This window comes from Plecotus auritus (assembly GCF_963455305.1).
Source record: "Plecotus auritus genome assembly, chromosome: 3".
NCBI lineage: Eukaryota > Metazoa > Chordata > Mammalia > Chiroptera > Vespertilionidae > Plecotus > Plecotus auritus.
Genome location: NC_137772.1, coordinates 120,101,347 through 120,119,517, shown reverse-complemented (window position 1 = coordinate 120,119,517; position 18,171 = coordinate 120,101,347). Strand labels below are relative to the sequence as shown.

The 18,171-nt window shown below is 32.8% G+C and overlaps 1 protein-coding gene across 19 annotated transcripts in view; it reads left to right on the top strand.

Annotated features, from left to right (window-relative positions):
* The window catches only part of PSPC1 (paraspeckle component 1), a 141,422-nt gene that overhangs the window by 79,997 nt on the left and 43,254 nt on the right, over window positions 1-18,171 (top strand). Inside the window, exons 7-9 of one of the 19 annotated variants that reach the window (XR_013960254.1) lie at window positions 5,914-5,971; window positions 11,032-11,201; window positions 13,018-13,655. The exons of 15 other annotated variants lie outside the window; for them this stretch is intronic. Coding sequence is in view for 1 of the 4 variants with exons in the window: in XM_080662157.1 (XP_080518283.1) it covers window positions 5,914-5,971; window positions 11,032-11,201; window positions 13,018-13,203 (414 nt within the window). In the remaining 3 variants the exon portion in view is untranslated. Of the gene's footprint in view, window positions 1-5,913; window positions 5,972-11,031; window positions 11,202-13,017; window positions 15,625-18,171 lie in introns of those variants that run through there. 3 more of the 19 variants (XM_080662157.1, XR_013960253.1, XR_013960257.1) reach the window with 3 other exon arrangements.

Sequence of the window (18,171 nt, the reverse complement as noted above, 5' to 3'; positions counted from 1 at the left end):
CCTTTTTAGTTTAAAATTTATTTACTTTTTAAAGGAAAAGATACTTAGTTGATGCACACCTTTTAATATCTTAACACCTTTTAAATGAGTGAATAATTTATTGGCAAAGGGGCCTACTTTTCAGATTTATTTCTTTATACCTATTTTAATATTTCACATACTTGATGTCCATTCCTCAGAATATATTGTTTATTACCTAATATTTCTGGATAGTAACATTGTCTAATTTCTCCCATGACAATTTGACTGGCTATCTAATCATCTTATTATTCCTTTACTTCTAATGAAATAAAATATAAATTTTCAAGTGGTAAGTGTAATTTCTTTTTAGGAAAAAGATTTGGAATATTTGATGATGAAAAAGTTGAGTCTTGTTAACCGCCAAAACTAATACATTTCTCTGTAATCATATTTCTTTTAATATTTTAAATATGTTCTATATCAGTATTTTTATAACAGGACTTTGAGCATTTTCCTTATTAAGACAGGGAATCTAAATGGCTCATGGTGATCCCTAGACAATCCATAGAATCTTTTAAGGGACATAATAAAGATGTCTTTATAAATTAAAGAAGAGAAATGATTGTGGCTAATTGAATCCAAACAAGAATTTAGGTTGATCACAGTGTTAGATAAACATTTTGTTTGTTTTTTTAAATATTCACTCTTGTTTTACAGTTCCTTTTCTTTATTATTGGTTTTTTAGAGAGAGGAATGGAGGGAGGGAGCGAGAGAGAGAGAGAGAGAGAGAGAAACATCGATGTCAGAGAGTCCCCAACCTGGGTATGTGCCATGACTAGGAATCGACTGGTTGCCTCCTGCTCAGGCACATGCCCCAACCAGGGGACAGGGTGCAAACTTGCCCTTGACCTGGAATCCAACCTCTGATGCTCCAACTACTGTTTACACTGTCAAGGGTTATACATAATTTTAGCCTTATTTTTGTACCATGTAAAACCTTTACCTAGAATAAATATGTTTAAAATCACAGATTGATATCCTTAGTATTAAAGGAAAAAAATCCTTACACAAAATAATGTCAGATGTTGCACTTTAGGGTATATTGCTTTAGTTAATTTACATTAGTGCAAATTTTCTGCTATTTTATGGTTTTCAGAGTTTTTGGTTTTGAAATTCTATTTATAGAGTATTAAAAATTAGGACCCCCAAAGAGCTTTTGTTTAGGTTATATCAGTGTTTACCATATTAGAAATTTAAAAGGAATTTGGGGGGTGGTGGTTAGTGGGAAGAATGGCCTTATTTTGTATATATTTTTTGCAAACTTCTTTAATGCTCAACTGTAATGTAGTAGGAAGAATGGTATTATTTTACTGTGTTGTAAATTTATTTAATGTTTGCCTTTATGGAAAATGGCTGGCTCCCCGTATTTGCTTCTGCATTCCATCTATTGCAAAATGCTCTTGGTTAAAGTACATGAAAAATGTGCTGAGTGGCCAGATTATTATTATGCTCTCTGAAGGCATAATAATCTGGCCACTCAGTGTGTGTGTGTGTGTGTGTGTGTGTGTGTGTGTGTGTGTGTGTGTGTGTGTGTGTGTATATATATATATATATATATATATATATATATATATATATAAATATATAAATATATTAGAGGCCCGGTGCATGAATTTGTGCATGGGTGGGGTCCGGCCAGCCTGGCCAGGGGGAGGGGACATGGGTGGGTGGCCGGCCTGCCTGCTGGTTGAACTCCTGGTCGAGGGGACACAATTTGCATATTAGCCTTTTATTATATAGGGTATACACTGGCCAGATCATTATGCGTTCAGACATCATAATAATCTGGCTACTCAGTGTGTATGACTTCACAGTGGAGATGTGCTTTAAATTTTTCAGGTAATTGTGGATATGCTTGTTTGATACTATAGTAAAACTTGATAGGCAGTAATTTCCATTACAATCATATTGGTCTACTTTGAACTTTGAATGGCTCTTTTACCCAGGCATGTTTCGTAATGTCATGTACCCAACATTAGAAAAATACTGGTTTATCAAGTTACACAAATATTTTAGATTTTAATGTATTTTATTATACAAAGTAAAAATCCACATCTTAATACTAACACTGATGTCATCATAAAATGTCTGCAAAAATTTGCCTGTCTAATGCTGTCTCAAGAAAAATTCTTGTTACAAACCTAAAAGGGTTTCATTCAGCTTCTAACCCAATCACAGTAATTGTTTTTCTTGAAACAATCATTGTACTTCATAATGCAGCAGACATGCTTTATGTATATATCCTGTGTTGTTGCATAGAATATTAAAAAGATATGTATCCAAGGATAGTGATTTTAATAAACTTAATTTTTATTGCTTCACCCAGGTATCATGATTGAAAATTTTAAGCTGCTATTGTATTGCATGTGAAGAATACAATGATTTCTAGTAAACATTTGAATACAAATGCTTTGATTTTTGCCAAAAAAACAGGATTTTTGCCCATCATTGCTTTTGCACTATCCACAGATGTTGTAGAGTGAAAAGCCCGACTAGATCATAACATTATAACTATGTTCTAGTGTTAATAAGGCATGAAACAGTTTTGAATCTGTGCACTTCATGAAATGGTGTGGGGACTCTGAGTATTCCATGAACCACACTTCCAGAATTGCTGTTTGAATGGAATGTTGCTTTGATATATATTTCTGAAAATCAGTCAACTTTGGTTGATTTGTTGGTAATATGTTAATTTAAGCTTTCTTCAGTGACAAGCTTTCAGGGATACCTATGCAGAACTCTCAATGGACAGCATACCTTCTGATAAACACTGTAAGGGTAAATTTAAAAATTGTGTCTTTTGTTAGTTTTTGTTGGAGTTCTTAAAAAATGAAGGTGTCTTATGAAAGTGAAAATGTAATAAACTGTTTTGGCAGAATTTTATAGGCCAGCTCAGCCACTTACTATATGTATGTATGACCTTGAGTAAGTTATTTAAAAGTTCCGTGCCTCAGTTTTATGATCTCTAAAATAGGATAACAATAAATCTACTTACAGGGTTGCTATGAGGTTTAATTGAATTAAAAAAATTTCATAGCTTTATCTTAGCTTTATTACACTGCAATCTTTTGAGGTTTTGTTTACATATAGGTTGTCTCATGTTAAACCACAACTCTTAATTTATGCTAAAGTAATAAAGCATTGTTAAAATTTGTATTATAAAAATATCACACATACTGTGAGCCAGTTCTAATTTGAAATATATAAGAATAATTTATAGGAGAAGTGAAGGCCTATGAATTGCTTCTTGGGTGGGTACACAGTTATAGTGAACTTCTTTAAGTGATTCTCCTTTTTGATATGTCAAGCTATAATGAAATTTACTGTCTTAATTTCCTTTGATGACACTTGAATAAAATTTCTGCCTCTTTCATTTTACTACAAGTATATAGCAGTTGATTTATAGAAGGAAACAGTAACCTTAAGACATTACTAGGAACCTGAAAACTTTGCTTATTCTAAAATAGTTTAAAAATGATCTTTCATCTAATTATACTATCTTTTTTAAAGTTATGAGTGAAGCTGTATAAAAGCACTAAATTATACTCCTTAAGGCAATCTCAACACTAATAAATTGTATGTGTGTTTAGTGAAACATGCTGTGTTGTACAATATAAATTGCTATGTTAACATGGATTATTGTAAGCTTTTGATTATTTTATTTATAGAAATATATTTTAGAATTGGAACCAGGTTCTAAAAGAGCATCAGGAAGGGAATGTTACAGCCACTGTTGCATAGTTGACTTAAAATCATAGATCTCTTCACTGTGTTAATATGATTTTCACAAAATTATGTTAACTAAGAAAATGGAATAATAGAACAATTTAAGAATATTTTTTAAAGTACTTAACTTTGTGAATAGTAAAGCTAAACATGTTATTTCAGAAAGTGATAGATATAGGTAAAACTGAAGTTATAAAAATATAATAGAAATGGTAGTCTCTCCCCCTTAATCCTACCAGTGAATCATAGGCATCGAGTTAAGGTGTTGGGGTATGTAAGGGGGATTTGAAAATTGAAGCTTCAAACAGTGAGACTATAATAATTACCTTCTGTTAACTGCATTTCTGATCTTCGTAGTTAAGTCAAATATAAAAGTAAAAATACAAATTGAACCCTTGTCCTTCCCCCCCGCCCCCTCTCCCGAATGTCATGATCATAAAATTCACGAATTAAGTATCTGCTATAAATAATGCCTGGAAGATTTTGGGTATGCTGAAGCTGTCCACACTTTATCAGTAGGTTTGGATATGTCAGCTTGTTTGATTTATTGGTACTAGTACTAAGTGTGATTATAAAATAATATTTTCATACAATTAGAAAATTATATGGCTTTATTATTAGTCAGTTTTATAAAATAGTCTAGTTTTATTGCTGGTGAATAATGGTATCATTAATCAAGTTTTATGAGTCAAAATCATTTTTAGGAAAGCTAAAAAACTGGCTCTGATAACGTTTTGGCATTTAAATTTTCTAAATAAGGCGACAACATTTATTTTTTGTTGTTTTTAACCCTCACCCGAGGATATTTTTCCATTGATTTTTAGGGAGAGTGGAAGAGAGAGGGAAAGATAGAAACATTGATGTGAGAGAAACACATTGATCAGCAGCCTCCTGCACGCCCCACACTGGGGATCGAGCCCACAACCTGGGCATGTATCCTGACTGGGAATAGAACTGTGATCTCCTGCCCTAATCGGTTTGGCTCAGTGGCCTGCGGACTGAAGGGTCCCAAGTTCGATTCTGGTCAAGGGCTATGTACCTTGGTTGCGGCACATCCCCAGTAGGGGGTGTGCAGGAGGCAGCTGATCAATGTTTCTCTCTCATTGATGTTTCTAACTCTCTATCCCTCGCTCTTCCACTCTGTAAAAAAGGCAATAAAAATTAAAGAAGAAAAAGAAAAAAAAAAGAACTGTGATCTCCTGGTTCATAGGTTGATGCACAAGGCTAAAATTGATTTTAAAAGTAGAAAAATTATGCTTTCTTTAGATTCAGACATTGTTACTTTTGTCTGAGTATGTTTTTTAGGATCACTACATTTAACACATTTGATACTGGAAAAGATGATCAAATAATAGTGCAAATTGTAACTATAATAGGTTGAGTCATTTCACCAAATGAAATGAAAAATTTTAGGAAACAGTTTCTGTATTGATATTTAACATTTTATACATTTATATGACCTTTGGTGTTCACCTCAAGAGCATTTTGTTTCATAACTTGCCACCTGTGTAATACCACTTTTATTTAGGTTTCCAAATAAAAATACTGTTCTAATGAAAGAAGGGAATGTTACATTGAGCACTCAATAATTATTTGAGTTTTGTGGAGACTTTTATGCTAACCCTATATTATATTGGTCGTGGGTAAAATAATGCTTGAATACTTGAATAAAAAGGCAAGGATGAATTACAGTATTTCAGAAGTGAAAATAATCTATAACTGTTTTAGCTTAGTGTCCCACAGCTGTTTGGATTGTATGTATGAATGTGTTTGAATATAAAAGTGGTAACAGTCATTTCTGTTTGAAGACTTTAGTGATTTGGGAGGAAAAAATAATTGGCCCTGGTGGTTATTATCATGAGATTTTTTAAAAATCTAGGCATGTGTCTTGGATGTATTAGAATAAAAACATTAAAAATATTCTGTGGTAAATTTCATGTAATCTGATTTATAATCTAGCATTATGAACTGGGTGCTTTAAACATTGTAGTATGTTAAGCCTGGGAAACTGAAGTTTCTTTTCAGTGCTCTTATTAAGTAAGAGGTATTGGAAAATTAAAATTTTTAATGGAAAGTGTTGTCCCAATTTATTCTTTTCTTTTTGATTTTAGATGGGAAATGTGATAAGATCGATAGGTTGACTGTGACAACTATGTTTACTTACAGAGAGAACAGGAAATGAGAATGGGTGATATGGGTCCCCGTGGAGCAATAAACATGGGAGGTAGGGATTGGAAGCAAAGGCTTCTATAACTTACTTGTAATTCTTTGGGCAACGGTACATGCTATTTGTGGTATCTACATGTCAGTAACAAATAAAATTTGGAATCAATATTTTAATGATGAAATCTCTTACATTTATGAAATTAAAAGATACAAGTATATTTAAAAATATATGCCTAGGGAGAACTTTTTGTTTATTTGAAAGCTAAAATAGGCAGTATCTTTTGTTTTTATATTTTTATTAAATATGTTTTTATATTTTTTTAGAGAGGAAAGAAGAGGGATAGAAAGATGGAAATATTGAAAAGAGAGAAACATCAATTGGCTGCCTCCTGCACACCCCTTACTGGGGATCAAGCTGCAACTTGGGCATGTGCCCTGACCTGGAATCGAACCAGTGATCTACCTCTTAGTTCATGGGTTGACGCTTAACCAGTGAGGCACACCAGTCAGGCTGTATTATCTATTAATAGATTTAATGAAAAATACCTGTAACCAGGTTTTGATACAATATGAAACTTGTTCAGTTAATTGCATGGTATAATATTTCAAAAATCAAATTTCATGCCTTTAAATTGACCTTTTTACTTTGGAAATTTGGTAGTTTTTGAGTTGTAGAGTATTTAAACGTTTGGGGAGTATTTTAGAAATTTCTATTTTAAGGTACCTTTTCTGTAACTTTGTTGTGTAGCTAATTTTATTTATTTTACTAAGTGTTTAATATTTTGCCGTATTGTGCACAGAAACATGCTCTTTGGAAACATTATGACTGAGAAGGAAATGAGATGTCTTACACATTTAGGTTAATACATAACTTTAGAGTTGAGTTGATATAGTTGTGTGTATGTGTGTGTTTTAAATTATGTTTTTATTGATGTTAGAGAGGAAAAGAGAGAAACATCCATGTAAGAAACATTTACTGGCTGCCTCTTTTATGCACCCTACTGGGGATCAAGCCCTTAGCCCTGGCATGTGCCTTGACCAGGAATCAAACCGGCGACCATTTGGTGCATGGGTCAACACTCAACCAACTGAGCCATACCGGCCAGGGCAAGAGTTGATATAAAGTTTTTAAGAAAATGCCTATGATAATAACATCTTTAATATTTGTTGGCTTATAACCATGTTTTTAGGAAAATAGCACTGAGTAAATAAGCTAGGGAAAAGTAAGTGTGGAAGTTTTTCATGTTATTAACTTTGAAGTGTCTCGCATTTAAAAGTTATATAAATCTTTACATAACACACGTACATATTGTAAAAATTATATTACCTTAACATTTCAATATGCATAACATGCACACCCACTGAACAAATCCAAATTGTACTTAGATTACGTAGTATATGGAATAAAACATCTTAAAGCCTCTAATGTGTGATACAAGTATTTTCCATTATCAGCTTCCTTTCTTCCTCTCATGGCAGTTTCTTTGCCACTGCCAATTAGATGATCTAAAATTGTTTATTGCTGCTCACTTTGTTGCTTTTCTTACCTGCTGAAGTAGTAACTGAGAATCTCTGGCATGCAAAGTAAGCATGAAACATGGCCCTTACCCATAATGAACTCCATTGTGAGTTAATGCAGTCGAGGCACAAAGTAATCAGCAGAGTAAATTAATTGTAAATTATGAAGCACAGTTGTATATATAATAAGTACAAGTAGTTCAGTATTTATGTCTATTTCAAAGTAAATTGTGGGTTGGTCCAGGTGGTTTTAAGAATAAAAGTGTGATTTTATGGATTGTAGTTCGCTTTGAAATGCCATTTTAATTATTAGATTGTCATTAATATCAGAACCAAACTTGAAGTATATCTGATGTTTCCAGGGATACAAAAACATTCTGACTGCTTGGTTAGCAACTTTATCAGAAGAAATATAAAACTGTGCCTTTAGATTCTTTATTTAGTTAGGAATTTAAGAGAATCACAAATTTTATGGCATTTTATTCACCAGAGAACCATGTTTACATTTGAGCATTTACTCAGCTTCCTAAAGTCTAACCCATGTAATTTTTTCCTCTTTACATTTTATTTAACGTGACACTTGTCCTAATGATTTACTGGGTTATGTATCATTATATAGTTTTGTTGCTGGTGTCAGTTCACATCCTGTCAAGTTACATTGATGGAATGTGTCAATAGATTTTCTGGTATGTTTACCAGTGTACATACCAAGTGGAAAATACGTTACAAAACTGTTTTTCATGGGATCAGATAATTCTAAGATTTCTTGGATCTTTAATTTTTTTTTTTATATTTTTATTGATATTTCACAGAGAGGAAGGGAGAGGGATAGAGAGCTAGAAACATCGATGAGAGAAACATCGATCAGCTGCCTCCTGCACACCTCCCACTGAGGATGTGCCCGCAACCAAGGTACATGCCCTTGACCGGAATCGAACCCGGGACCTTTCAGTCCGTAGGCCGACGCTCTATCCATCGAGCCAAACCGGTTTCGGCTTTAATTTTTTTTTTTGAGAGGAGGGAGGGAGAGGGGGAGAGAGAGAGGGAGAGAGAGACTGGTTTGTTGTTCTACTTAGTTATGTATTCATTCATTTGTTGATTCTTGTATGTGCCCCGACTGGGGATTGAACCCACAGCCTTGGCATATTGGGCAGATGCTCTAACCCAGTGGTCGGCAAACTCATTAGTCAGCAGAGCCAAATATCAACAGTACAACGATTGAAATTTCTTTTGAGAGCCAAATTTTTTAAACTTAAACTTCTTCTAACACCACTTCTTCAAAATAGACTTGCCCAGGCCGTGGTATTTTGTGGAAGAGCCACACCCAAGGGGCCAAAGAGCCGCATGTGGCTCGTGAGCCGCGGTTTGCCGACCACTGCTCTAACCAACTGAGCTAACTGGCCAGGGCCTTAGATTTTTATTTTTTAAATATGTACTCTGTAGCTTTTACAAAACTGATTTGAGAGAGAGATTTATTTATGTTGGAAACATCCATAGGCTGCTCCCAGGATGTGCCCTGACCAGGGATCAAACCTGCAACCTGGATGTGTACCCTGATCCGGAATTGAACCCAAGACCCGTAGGTGCACGGGACGATACTCCAACCAACAGAGTTATACTGGCCAGGGCTAGATTTTGTTAAGTTCAGTTTAATTACAGCTGTGTGGTAGAAGATGTAATTAGTAAAAATAAGACTGTACTTCAACTATTGATAGTTGGAAATATTATTTTTTAGTTATTTTACTACACCTATAGTAGCATAGTTATATTTGAATCTCACAAGTTAAATGTAACAATTCTGTTCTATTAAAAAAACCCTCCCTGATCTATAACCTGTTGTTTTTGCAAAAGTTGAAGTCAGATTGATTCCTCCCAGATCCATGTCTTCATTCTTTCTCATTTCCATTGTGAGAGATGTTTTGAAAGTCTAGTAAAATTTTTTGTTTATAACTGTGCTAAGGAATAGAAATTTCTTGGTTAATGTATAGATTTATCAGGAAGAACATTTATGGATTAAGGAAATAATTCCTTCCCTAAGAAGTTGTTAGATTCCTGAGGATTGGGTTCAGAAAGAGCAATAGTGTGTTGTCAGGGACAGATAAAGGAGTAGGACTTTTCTCTCGCAGCTGTTCCTTGTGTTCAGCCATTTAGACTTGTCAGTTTTTTTGTTTTTTTAAAAAATATATTTTATTGATTTTTTACAGAGAGGAAGGGAGAGGGATAGAGAGCTAGAAACATCGATGAGAGAGAAACATCGAGCAGCTGCCTCCTGCACACTCCCCACTGGGGATGTGCCCGCAACCAAGGTACGTGCCCTTGACCGGAATCGAACCCGGGACCCTTCAGTCCACAGGCCGATGCTCTATCCACTGAGCCAAACCGGTTTCGGCTAGACTTGTCAGTTTTAATGAAAACTTCAACTCATGTTATAATGTGTTTTTGAGAAATTGAATTCAGGATGTTATAAAATTGACCTACATAATGAAATACTAGAAGAAAACTCGAAGTTAAAGTCAATTTTTTTATTTTTTAAATATTTTTATTGACATATATATATATATATATATATATATATATATATGAGAGAGACTCATTGATTGGCTGCCTCCTACATGTCCCCTACTGGGCGTTGAACCCACCAGGGCATGTACCTTGACTGGGAATAGAACCCAGGACTTCTTGGTCCCTGAAACAACACTTTAATCCACTGAGCCACCACAGCCAGGCTGAGTCAATTTTTATTATGAATGTTTAATGATAAATATATCAGTACTTTAAAAATTAAAAATTTGTGGAAGGTATCTAAAAATGCTGTGTTTGAAGCCATTATAAATGTGGTATTACAGCTCAAACACTATTGTAGTTTTCGTCTTTCTTAAGAAAGAGTTTGTTCCCATTTGCAGAATTTCAGCGCGTTGAAAAATTTAAAAATCTAATGTATTAATATTATATCTGTATTTGGTTGCAGTGGCTTTTAAAAATAAGCTTTGTCATGTTGAGAGTCATTTCAATTTGTTTGTTTAGATCACATATTTCTACATAAAGTTAAAAAACAGTACCTCATAATTTTTGGAGATGTTCAATAACTATATAAAAGTCAAGAGATTAGTTATAGTGAACACTATATATTTAAGGAATGGATTCTCTCAAAATTAATGCAATTTACATGATAACATTTTTAGTCATGACTACAAATATTAAGTGATTTTCAAAGTGCTAATCTTTTGCTTTTCATTTAAACTGGTAGAGTTTAGCCACCATGTAAAGGGAGTATTTGGTTAAAAAGCAAACTATAGAAATCATACTGATTTTTTTTTTTTTTTAAATTCTCAAGCTTTTACAGTCTCAAATGTCCTTAAGTGATTGATAGTTGTCTCATGTTTTATATACTTTTGTTTGGGGAATGAAAATTCTGTTAGTGTAGGTAACACTCTGTTACAGAGTAGTTAGCTGAGTGTCCCATTCTCAGAGAAGGAAAATTATTTTGATGATGTCATCTGTATACATTGCCTAAGTGTTCTTACTTTTTTGTTGTTGTTACATTTTTAATGTTTATTGAACTAAGATAGGACAGCTCTAAGTTTAGATTGTTTTGCGTAGATGGGTTTAGCCCAGCACCTGCTGGTAACCAAGGTCCTCCTCCAATGATGGGTATGAATATGAACAACAGAGGAACTATACCTGGCCCACCAATAGGTCCTGGTCCTGCCATGGGACCAGAAGGAGCTGCAAATATGGGAACTCCAATGATGCCAGATAATGGAGCAGTGGTAATGTATCATAACTATTATTTTGATTATATTCAATAATATATACTTATGCTCCGAAGGTAACTTCACACTTAAGATAATTTGGGACTTGTTTTGGCAGTAAATATTAATATGCAATGAAGAAAAAGCAATCTTGTGAAGTTATATGTTAATTATGAGGCAATTTTTAAGTATCTTGAGAGAGTTATGATTACCATCCATGGCATGCTTTGTACTTAAGTATGTAGCAAACACATATGTTACAGTTGTTTTTACAGTGCTTTTAATTTGTATCCACCTCTTACCAGCATTCAAGTACTTTATGTGTTCTTTTCCTGTGTGGACTTCTTACCTTTGGTGGGGGACAAAACTCTAGTACGTGTGAAAACAATTTTTTGTAAACATAAGTTTAAAATTTTAAACTTACATTGTAGAATTACTAATTACATTTGTTACTAAGTTAAAAGTAGACAGTTTTATGTCTTGGTTTGAGAGTGTGAAGATATCTTTGTGTGCATTATTATAAAAATGTTTTTCAGTAATAATTCTTACATTTGAATATCAGTAGCAAGACTTAATACCTCTTTCTTTTCCCTCAAAGTAAATCACTGTTTAAATGAGCTTTATATTAGTTAAACATTTTCTCATTTGTTTTTTGTTGATGGTTGTTCTAGGTACCATTTAGAAAAGGAAAATTGGTTGACTGTATATTTTGAAAAGGAAATTTAGTTTTAAAACCACTACAAAAATCTTAAGGCGCCATTGCTGCTAAGAAAGAAAAAGCACTGCAAATTAAACTCAGACATGCCATCAGCTGTAACTTCTTCCTGGTCTCAGAGGTGTTAAAAGTGAATGTGTGTCTTAGAATTGGTGGATGCAATATTTTACCATTTTAAAATTTATTTATTTATTTTTTAAAATTTATTTACTTTAAATGCTATCTTTTATGAATTTGGGGAAATTAGACATGCTAACAGTGTTTTTTAAAATGAGTGTAAAGGGAGATAAAGAGGCAGTGCTGTCATATCTACTATGATCAGATGGCGCTTAATGTAATTAGTGTATTTGTTAACTTTAGTGGAGGATTTTTTTTTAGAGTAAAATATCTGAAAGCTAGTAAAAACTTGTAACACCTTGTTTAAATTTTTGTGTAGCAATATAATCATTAGTAGTAATTTTGAAGTGCTATAAATGGCCAATTTTTCCACCCCTCCCTCTGAAATTGTACACTTTATTTAAATATTGTCTTTGGTCTTTTTCACACTGGAGTTTTGAGTCTGTTCAACTTTTGAGATTAATATATGTGGTTATTACTGTGAAATTTTTCTAACTATATGATTCAGATGTCTAATAAATTGTTGATTTTAAAAAACTTTATTTTCTCAATAATAGTCTTATACAAAAAACATCTCAAAGATTTCATAACTTTTTACGTACTGAATATGATGCTACTCCTCATTTTTATCTCTGATGTTTTTTTAAAAGTATTTTTTATGCACCACAGTTACATGCAATATGAACTTTTTTTAAAAAGGTACCAGAATAGCACTATAATATTGATTAGAGGTTTTTAAGATGGCATTTGCTCCATTAAAATCATTTTGTTCTTCATGAAATTGGGGCATTATATAGCAGTATGTAACTCTTCGGATGTTTTGCTTTTTTAAACATAGTAACTAATTAAATTGCTCCTTTCTTCCTTCTATGTGTGATCCTGATTCTGCTGGACTTTCTGCTGAACTTCATGACACCACTACTTGGGATTTTGCCAATTTTTCTTGTCACTTATATTTGGCGTGTTCCAAATGGACTTCATATTTATTGTGTTGTATTCTAGCACAATGATAGATTTCCCCAAGGACCACCATCTCAGATGGGATCACCTATGGGTAGTAGAACAGGTTCTGAAACCCCTCAAGCACCCATGAGTGGTGTAGGTCCTGTTAGTAGTGGTCCTGGTGGTTTTGGTAGAGGAGGCCAAGCAGGCAACTTTGAAGGCCCTAATAAGCGTCGTAGATATTAAACATTCTTTCATTCCTATTTAGAGAGAAAGAATTCAGTGGTATGCCTTTACACTTAATCTGTTACCTTGGAAGAATGGTTTTATTGTTAATGTATGCAGATGTTAAAGTATTTCTTTGTAAAATGAGGTTTTGTATTTTTCTTTATTCATGAGCTTTGTAGATTAGAATGGTAATGCTGATGCTCATCATTGTGAATGTTAAAATGTGTTTGTGACCTTAGCTAAATATAAATATCCCATAGTACTGTTGAAATCTATGTAGTTACTTCAATAAAGAAATCATTTTGGATGATTTATAAATGTTATTAGTGGTATTCTCTTACAGTTTTGCTGAACTTGGCTATAACAGTAATACTTTGGTTGCTTTAACTAATCCAGCCATCTGAAAATGAAAATGGATTTTCTTTTTTTTAGTTTGTGCAAGAGCACTGAAGATAGCAGCTTAGTGAAAGGTAATGTTAATAAGGGGTCTGGCCTGGGAGTTTACATTTGTGTAAACCATTCATGTTCTGTGAAACCAGAGTTCCTGTCAGATTTCATATAGAATCTGAATATTCAGATATTCCAAGAGGAATCTTAAGGATACCTTTGTCCTGTGCTGATTTTTTCAAATAAATCTTTTCAATATTGGAAAAAAACCTGTTTGAAGGCAAATCTCTCTTGCTTATGATACAATGTTTGTGTTTTTTTTCATTTTTTATTTATCTTTCCTCCCATTTGGTGTCAATATCTAGATCTTATCCTTTAAATTTTCTTTAAAATTAAACAATACTGTTAGATTGTATACTAAGTGAGGATTTGCTGCATGATTTATAAGAAATAAGACATTTCTTGAGGTTAGTTTCTAAAAATATTAAAGATGGTTGACTCTGCAGTGTTGTAAATATTTTCCTAGAGTTGGTAAGTCTCCACTAAAACTTGTCTGATGGGCTAGGTGTATTTGTCTCCAAGGAATACAAGTTTAATTTTAAAAAACAGAATTAACTTGAGAACGGCTAAAGTCATTGGAATCATAATACATCTCTCTATTATTGAATATGTAATTTGAATTTTGATTTTCAATACTAGGGAAAAACCGATTTTATGACATAATTTTTATTTTAAAAGAAAGCCTTTGCTGTGTTTAAAATTTTGTTTTTTAACCATGCATGTTTTAAAATTGCATTTAAGGAACATATCTTTAAATTAAACTGCAGATCTGACACATTAGCCATTGATCACAGCATATTTTTTCTTCATAACTTTTCAGTGTTACCATATCATGCTTTAGCATTTCTTTTGGAAGAATAATGCACTATTATAAAATGAACAGCATGTAAATACTACCTTTTATTTCTGCATGGTTTCTGTTTTTGCTGGAGGGCATACTTTGGAAAAAAAATAAATTTGCTTAATTTAAAATCTTGCATAAACACAGTTGGGTGTGAAGTATAACTGAGATGACTTCTTTTGTACCAGTTAAAATGTTCTTATGTACTATTTTTTAGATACAACAGTATGGGTGGAATTATTTTCTAAAATTTGCACCAATCACAGGCTTTTGTTTATTTTGGCAGTCATGGAGATTGTAAAATAATAAAGATTATTCTCATTGCTGTTTTCCATGAATATATATTGGCAGCGAGTGGGATTTGTTTTAATTTGTATATTAATTTCAGTGTGAGGAGTTTAAACATTAGCTAAAATTTTAAAGTAATATATATTGCACCTCATTATACCTTTCCTATCATCTATGGGTGTTTTTTTTCTTTTTTTCATATAATTCTTAAGTAATTTTTAGCTTTGTATTTTGTTTCAAAGCAGAATTGATGTTGGGAAAAACTTTATCCTTTGATGTTAATAGAATAAGCTATCTTTGGCCAAGGCTGTGGAATTCTGTAAGATTCATTCAAGAACATTTGAAAGCCAGTGCACAAAGACGTGCAAATCTGCTGAACATTCTAGTGTCCGGCTCAGTTCTGGCTCCAAGAAAAGAGTTCTGCACAGCTTTTCCCCTGCATCAAGAAAATCCTTGTTCCAGTACTTAACCAAGTTTACCCTGGGAACAGTCAGCTTCTGGGAGACAGTCAAGTGGAGCATCTGTGAACTCCTAGCTATTCAGTTTTTAGTGTGCCTGTAGAGTTAAATACCTGTGGCTGGATTAGTCAATATTTTTTCTTGTGAATTAGTATACCAATGAATATATTTCAATGGTATTTGCTTAAAAGTGGTAGATATGAAAATAAATGTAAGTTTGTTTATATATGCTACCATAATTATTTCCATAAAATGGTAATATGAAACAATTTTAGTATTATAATATCACAATATTATGTTTTGTGCCATGATTTGAAACACGGTTTAAAGTCTGCAGGATTTAGATTTTATATACTATTAATGTGTAATTAATATGCATAAAATAAAGGAACACTCATTTTTCTAATTGCTTTATTTTAGCAGTGTATTTTCTCAGAATTTCCCTGTTTTTGTTTATTATGAAAATAAATGCATTCACTTTCTTGAGAGATACAGTTTTATTTGAAGGATTCTACGTTCACTTATATTTCATAAAGCATAAAGCTTAATTGGTTATTCTTTGAGTTTTTGGATTTTTCTATTTAAATAAGTGCTGAGTGTTCATTGGAGGAGATTAAATACTTGTTTTTTTTTAAACTCTACAATATCAATAATATTAGGGAAGAAAATGTTTAGTTGGAATTGTGATTTAATGGAAATTATCAGTAAGGACAGTAACTGAAATCTTATTTCTCAAATACTAATGGAAACGTATATTTTCATGTTTTATTCAGAAGCATACTTGAATATTTCAGTAACTTGTTGTTTATGTGTAAAGTCTATAATTGCTAAATGTTACTGTAATCAATAGTTAATTAAAAATGAGGGTTAGGTTGATAATTACAACCAAGATTCTGAATGAGAAAAAGAACATAAATGTGTGATTGAAAGGAATTATTTTATGAAATAATGTAATCAAGTGTATGTTTAAACCTTTAAAAGGTTGGAAATTTAGTGTCAAATGGGACTAGTCCAAAATAAAAGGTACTAATTTTTTTTTTTTTCAATAACGGTAAATTTCTTGGGGGGAGTACTGTGGTATTTATGTTTTTTTTTGTGTGAAGAGTTTTGTTACAATAGCTAATATGTTAAAATACATTCCTGAAATTTGAGAGGGTAGTGATGATGTAAAAAGTCACAATTTCAAGAATTAGCTAGTAAACACCCACATACCTAACTCCTAGATAAAAATGTTTTTCTGTGATTATTTCATAGACAGATATTCTTAGACAGTGGCATTACTATTTCAAAGTAAGTTTCAAGCTATATTTCATGGTAAAGAAATGATCATTAAGTAAAATAAACAGTACTTTTAACATAACAAGAGCAGTATTTTCTTTAAATTATCTTTCATTGCTAAATTTTAAAAAAATCAATTTTAATGTGCTCACTTTACATATTTTTCCGCCAGTTGTGTAAAATGAAGTATGCATACAGTTTCCCAATTGAATGCGATCATATAATTTATGGAATGTCACACTGGGGAAATAGTAAAGAATTTCACTATTTTAATAATATTTGATCTTTAAAATATGCATTTATATACTTCATTAGCTCTTTTTTTTTTTTTTTTTTTTTTTTTTTTTTGGTCAAAAGCACTGTCTTCTAAATGTGGGGAAAATACTTAAAATTTTTTATTTGTTTCCTTGATTACATATAACAGTATTAATTGTTGACATTTGAATCTTAAAAAACTAAAGGCCCAATCAGAGTGCTATGTTGGGAATATTTTTTGACCACATGTCTTTCTCTATAAAACCATGTGTAGATTATAAATATCTAGGGCTTCCTTTTGGTTGAAACTTCTTATTCAATAAGAAACTTCTTACTCACTTTAAATATATTTTTATTTATTTGAAAGGAAGGGAGAGGGAGAGAGAAAGAAACATCAATGATGAGAGAGAGTCATTGATGCACTGCCTCCTGCACACCCCACACTGGGAATTGAGCCTGCAACCCTGGCCTATGCCCTGACTGTGAATTGAACCGTGACGTTCTGGTTTATAGGTTGACGCTCAGCCACTGTGCCAAGCCAGACGGGCATTATTCAATTACATTTTTATTCACCTGGTAAAATTAGCAGTCTGTACTTTCTTTGTTTATAGTATTTAATTTTCCTTGTCAGTGAGACAAGCCTATATATTCTAGGTGGAGGATACTGCATCCCTTAAAGTAATTTAGGTGGAGTTTGTAATTCCCATTTTAAAAAAACCTTATTCGAGTATATTATTTTATTGCTCAAATTACTATATCTATACCAACGTCTCTTTCCTCTATAACAGATACTATATTTTGTTGACTATGTTCATTTAAAAACCTTAAGTTAACATTACCGTTTAATTTGTCTCTGAGTTAAAGCATTGAATTTTAGGAGAGATGGTATTCTGCTTATACTTGTAAATAAAATTTCAGTTCTTTTTCATAAAATACAGTCACCTAAATTTCATGTGAGGCACTTCTCTCTCAAAATTAAGACTCAAAATAGTATGTTTAGGTAAAAAAAGAAATGTAATTAGTTTGAATATCTGACCTTTTTCTATTCAGTTTTCCTTATTTTTATAAAAGTATAGTTAAGTAATATTTTTGTTATTAAGTACAAAGGTCAATAGTAATTTAAGTGGACCATATACTTCTTAAATGCTCTGTATAAGTGTGTCATCTGTAGTGTTGAGGACTTTGAATTGATATTTATACTAAAATTAGTTTCTAGCTCTGAAGTTGTCAGTGTAGATTCAAACTTCACATTTTTATTATGTACTAGAGGCCCAATGCACGAAATTCGTGCACAGGGCGGGGGGAGGGTTTGTGTGTCCCTCAGCCCAGCCTGCACCCTCTCCAATCCAGGACTGCTGGCTCCCAACTGCTCGCCTGCCTGCCTTCCTGATTGCCCCTAACAGCTTCTGCCTGCCAGCC